The sequence below is a fragment of the Miscanthus floridulus genome, chromosome 8, assembly GCF_019320115.1.
Source record: "Miscanthus floridulus cultivar M001 chromosome 8, ASM1932011v1, whole genome shotgun sequence".
Taxonomy (NCBI): Eukaryota; Viridiplantae; Streptophyta; class Magnoliopsida; order Poales; family Poaceae; genus Miscanthus; species Miscanthus floridulus.
In genome coordinates this window covers 76,170,971-76,176,334 of record NC_089587.1, presented here as the reverse complement: position 1 = coordinate 76,176,334, position 5,364 = coordinate 76,170,971, and the positions used below count along the sequence as shown (strand labels likewise).

General features: G+C 51.4%; 1 protein-coding gene across 1 annotated transcript; it reads right to left on the bottom strand.

Moving 5' to 3' along the window:
* Positions 1-2,711: 2,711 nt before the first annotated feature.
* On the bottom strand, positions 2,712-4,817 carry LOC136472648 (uncharacterized). Its single transcript, XM_066470356.1, has 3 exons — positions 4,297-4,817; positions 3,539-3,596; positions 2,712-3,403 (listed from the first exon to the last, which is right to left on the bottom strand). The coding sequence occupies exons 1-3, from the start codon at positions 4,721-4,723 to the stop codon at positions 2,887-2,889; spliced, it is 1,002 nt and encodes a 333-aa protein (XP_066326453.1). The 5' UTR covers positions 4,724-4,817; the 3' UTR covers positions 2,712-2,886.
* Between the last annotated feature and the right edge of the window lie 547 nt (positions 4,818-5,364).

Sequence of the window (5,364 nt, the reverse complement as noted above, 5' to 3'; positions counted from 1 at the left end):
TGGGGGGCACCGAAGTCCTGCCAGTGGAGCAGGAGCGACCCGACACCGTGCCAGAGGACGAGATGTAGCCGTCCGGGCGGCGAAGGCGCCTCCTTGGCGGTCCCCTGTGCCTGGCGGAAGCACCGCCGGAGGAGGGGAGGTGACGCTTGCAGTTCCTTGCACGGTGGCTGGTGCTGTGGCAGAGGTAGCAGCGCGACGGGAACCTGTAGTGCGCGTGGACGTGATCGCCGGCGAGGCAGTTGAAGCATAGCCCGACGAACTCCGGAGGCACGGGCCGAGGACGGTGGGCGCGGGCAGGTGCACGACGACGCCAGCGTCGCTTGCTCTGCACCAGAGTGAAGCCATCCGCATCCATGGGCACTCCCATCCGCGGGACGTGGAGGCGGGGAGCAGAGTCATGGTCCGAGCGACGACGTGGGGGAGGGGAACCTCTGCGCCCTAGAGAGGCCCGCGGCTGATGACGACGAGGAGGGGGGCGAGGAGGTGGGGGCGAGGTCCTCCGACCAGGCTCACGCGGCGGAGGGGAGCGGCGGGCGTCAGCCATGAACGTGGAGCGGACGTTGCGGCGGCGACGGTGACGCTTGGTCCTCCCCCGGCGCGGCTCCGCGACCGCCTTCCCCTTCCCGTCGACGACCACCGGGGAAGGCTCGTCGGAGTCCTCGTCAGAGGCCTCCGAGTCGGTGAAGGAGATCCTGTCCTTGGGACCCCTGGAGGAGGGCCCCGCAGACCCCGGCGAGGCCCGAGGACCGGCGACGGGCGAGGCAGCCGCAAAGGCGCGAGCCGCCGCGCGGGCGAGGGCGGCCTCCGCAGCCGCGGCGAGCGGGGGGAGCTCCGGCGACTGGCCCCCCTGCTCCGAGAGATCTTGGGACAACATGGGAGGAGACCGAGTAGAGAAAGGAGAAAGGGAGGTGGCCGGCGGGGCCGAGAAGGCCACCGGCGGGCTAGAGGGTGGACCGCATGGTCCTGGCCTCACCAGTGAGACACCGTATCTTAGCATGCAACTACGACATCTAGGATCCTCCTTCTACAGTGTTGCTTCCTCCTCTAGCTTTAGAAGCATATTTCATCTTGTTTCTTTGGAAAGAAAACAGATCGCTTCAATTGACTGAGCACTACCATTGTAGGCGTGTTTAGTTTCAGGAAGTTGGGGTTTGGGGTTACTGTAGCACTTTCGTTTTTATTTGACAATTAGTGTTCAATTATGGACTAATTAGACTCAAAACGTTCGTCTCGTAATTTCTTACCATACTGTGCAATTAGTTTTTTTTCGTCTACATTTAATATTTCATACACGGGCCGCAAACATTCGATGTGATAAATACTGTAGTACTTTTTGGGAATTTGGGATGGAACTAAACAAGGCCTGTATTATATTGTCTGATCTATTTTGCAACATCCCTTGTAAAGTATCTACTTGCAGTAATAATTTTGCATTTTCCTACAGGGGTTGAGTGCCTTCACATGATACCCTTGGATTTTTATATGTACATGTTTTCTTTTTTCTCTGCAGCTTGCATTATATATGTTCTTTTTTAGCATCGTTTCTCTTTGTCTTTTATTGAAAAACCTGGCTATCATGCTGTTCTATTTGAGTTTCTTTAAGTCCTTTTTGTTACTGAATTTACACTAGCTACTGTCTGTCATCAGTTTCACATCATAAGTTCAGATGGCTATTGTGTTCAAGTAACGACGATGGCGAAGCAAACCATCAATTTGTCAATAAAGGTAACTAGGTAAGAATGCAATGCAGTGGTGAAGAACGTGAAGGATGCAGGATGGTCGAAAGAACAGGCCCGAATGAAATTGGTTTGAAATAAAGAAATTTGTACAAGTTATCAAGAAAGCACATGCTGAACTGAAGGGCTATGCGGCCGAGCAGCCAGCGTGTCGATGCCCCTCTGGAAGGGTTTGTGCGGGATGGCAGGGTAGCGACGACGACGGAGACATCATGCTATGACCTGGGGTCTTGGCCTGACGCTGTGCTAGGGGAAATCTTGGGCGAAAGCCTTGGCGACGGTGACGTCTATGGGCGCCGCTTCCCTTGTTGAGAGCGTTGCGTTCCCTAGCACTGTCTTCCATGGGCGAAAGCCCGGTCCATCTCGGACGAGTGATGGTGGCGTCCCCGACGTCATTCCCTTCCTGAAGGCGTCGCTATTAAAGTTCGTCTCGGCCACAATGTCGCCTTCGGTTGATGCTTTCGCTTCTCGGCGCTCGGAATGCGTGTGGAGGAAGGGACTTGCAATGTGAAGTCAGAGTTGCTATGTCAGGGGATGTGGCTCGACAACGAGGACATGAAGCGAAACCCCCCCTTCTTCGTGGACTGGATTGCTTCGGAGGATCGGGCAAAATCCGGGGGCGGGGCGGAGGATCAAGATTGGAAGTCGGAGTTGCTCTTCAGTTTGAGCTCGGCAACGATGACCTATTACGGCCTTTCGCTTCGGGACATCTGCCTATTTTCGTTTGGATCGTCTGGGGTTTGCCATGGGAAGTCGGAGTTGCTGGCTGCTTTGCAATCATGCTAGGCAACGTGACTCATGGTAGTTTTGTGTGCTCTTCCATGTCGCGTGGATAGGTTAGCCCTTTCATGTGTCCAGTGTTGGCTCCACGTTGGGCTACCCTTCTTGTACATACAATTCTTTCGTCTTAATTGAGCGGTAGAGCTCCTGCTACTTTTCATTTGCAAAGAGTTAATAGACTTATTACATCATAACTTAAGTAGCATATATACTCTACAGTTTCACACACAAATTCAAGATTTACCACCGGATCGGATCTCCAGACAAAAATGAAAAAAAGAAATAACAACACCAAGAAAAAGGTGCATGTAAAAAACTTGGATCGAGAGCCATGGACGGACGAGGGGCCGGCCGGCTGCCTGAGGGCAGGCTATGCGGCGACGTTGGTGATGCCCCAGGAGCGCTCGGCGAGGCGGACGCAGTCGTGGAAGCGGAAGCAGTCGACGAGGTGGTCGATGGCCATGCCGGCGGCCTGCATGAAGGAGTAGACGATGACGGGGCCGACGAGCCGGAACCCCCGGCGGACGAGGTCCTTGCTCACCGCCTCCGACTTGGGCGTCCGGAACGGGATGTACTTGTGGTGCCGGTACTTGCCCACCACCGGCCGGTGGTTGACGTGGCCCCACATGTAGCCGCTGAAGGAGCCGAACTCCCTGGCCACCTTCTGGATGCACTTGGCGTTCTCCACGATGCACCGGACCCTGCACTCGGCGAGCCTCAGCTCCCTGTTGCCGCTGATCTCCGCGACGTCGTCCTCGTCCATCCTCGCCACCGCGCTGGGGTCGAAGTCGGCGAACGCCTCCCTGTACATGTCTCGCCGCTTGAGGATCTCCGTCCAGTTGTGGTCGATCAGCATCCCTGACAGCGACAGAAGCTCGAACAGCCGGCTGCGTGCATATATACCAATCGATCATTCATTCACCGCAGACATCGATCACAAGCATGATCAAGATTAGTTTCAAGTTTGCAAGTTCACAAATTCAGGGAGAAATTAAATGTGGTGGCAAAATCAAATACTATACTTGTCGCTGTACACAGGGACGCCCCAGCACTCGTCGTGGAACTGAACGTACGCCTCGTCTGCACAACACAATGCGTTTATTAATTTGCAGTCAGTCAGTCAGTTTTCACTTTTTCGTTTTTTGAGTTTTCGTTTTTTCTATCCTAGTTGGTCTATTTTGCTCAACAAACTACACCGAACAGGAGACAAGTCCCTTTCCGATGAATTTGTCGACTGAATGCTGCTATTCTCCATCTCACCAGCACTCTACAGTAACTTGGTCAGTCAAATCAGAGTATCAAGTCAGCGATGTCGACTTCGCCACTTCTTAAAGGACAAGGATGTCTGCCTGACTGTCCCCATTGTCTATCCAAACTTCTTTTGTTTTATAAAAAAATTCCTGACAAATCTTTATATAGTCATTGGTTGGTAAAAATTTACTTTTTTTGCATCATTCAGTTAGCCGAGTGCTTACATGCATCTTTTTTTAGACAATAATATAACAATATATGCATCTCCTGTTTTTAGATAATATATATGCGCATCTCCTGTACAAAGAAACCGATGTTCTCAAAGGTGAAAGCGCGTGGTTAAAGCCCAGCTCTGTCAAATTGGATGAGCTGATAGGTTTGGATTAGAAACTGTTTTCGTCCAGTGGAACCTCATGCATGCTAATATAATGCATGTGAATGAAACAAATACATGAATGAAGATCACTAATTCAGTTGAAAAAATGATTGGCAGAAACAAATTAAAGTTAGCTAGCATTTAGTTTCTTACCACTGTTCTTGGTGATCCAGCTGCACCTATGCAAGCTCCCTGGTTCACTGCAGTCGAAGTCCTCCTCACCTCCTTCGACGTCATGGTCACTGACCTTGTCATCATCCTCTCGCCTCATCTCCCGAGACACCATCACCTCGCCCCAGGGGCTGAAGGTGCCGCCATAGAGCAGCGGCACCTTGGGCTCCCAGCTGGAGTTGGAGCTGCTGATGGAGGAGTCGTTGGAGTTCTGCGACAGCGAGAGGGACGACAATGTGAGGTTGGAGCTGCTCCTCTGGATGCCCAGCGGGTAGATCCTCTGCATGTACTTGCTGGCCGCTTGGTTCATGGCCTGCTGCAGCTTCCTGTCGATGCTCTTCATGTGGTTGTTGCCAGGGCTCTTCTCGAAGGCATGGTGCTGCTGCCGGCTGTGTGCTGTGGTGATCATCGTGCTGTGCTGCTGCCACGCGCGAGGCAGGTGTTTTGGGAGGCAGACTATGAATGAATGAAGAGATCGAGCTTGGAATGAGGTTTCGTATGTGTGGTTGTGGGTCTATTATAAAGGAGTTTCAGGTTAAGGTGCTGCGTCAGGCTTGTTTGGTAGCATATGGGCTTCAAGGTAGCTGCTTGAAAGCTTCCACTCGATCTTATTGAAAAATGTGTGATGGCTTTGCTAGTTTAGTGAGTGGAAATTGCTGGTGGTTTCAGCATACTACATGGTTCATGAGTTTCCCTGGCTCATCTCTTCCTGCTGCTCGTTGTCAGTAATTACCTTTCTGCTAACTGAAAGGGGATAATTGGGTATTTAATAATTATATATATATATACAAGACAGCAAATAGTTTAATTAACGTAGGTTGTATATGAAAGTTTTTCATGATTTCAATTTATGACATATTTTGAGGACTCAGGTTCAGTAATAGCCAGCTTAAACAGTAAATTCTCGCTCTGCTCTTTCGCTTGATTCAGAACTCTCAGAAGTGCGTATGTCTGTTTTTAATTTCTGGTTACATCCTACTTGGCTAATTTTCTTACCAGTCTCTCTTGCCACAAAAGTCGTTTCTTTTCCCACAGGCAGGCCATGACTTG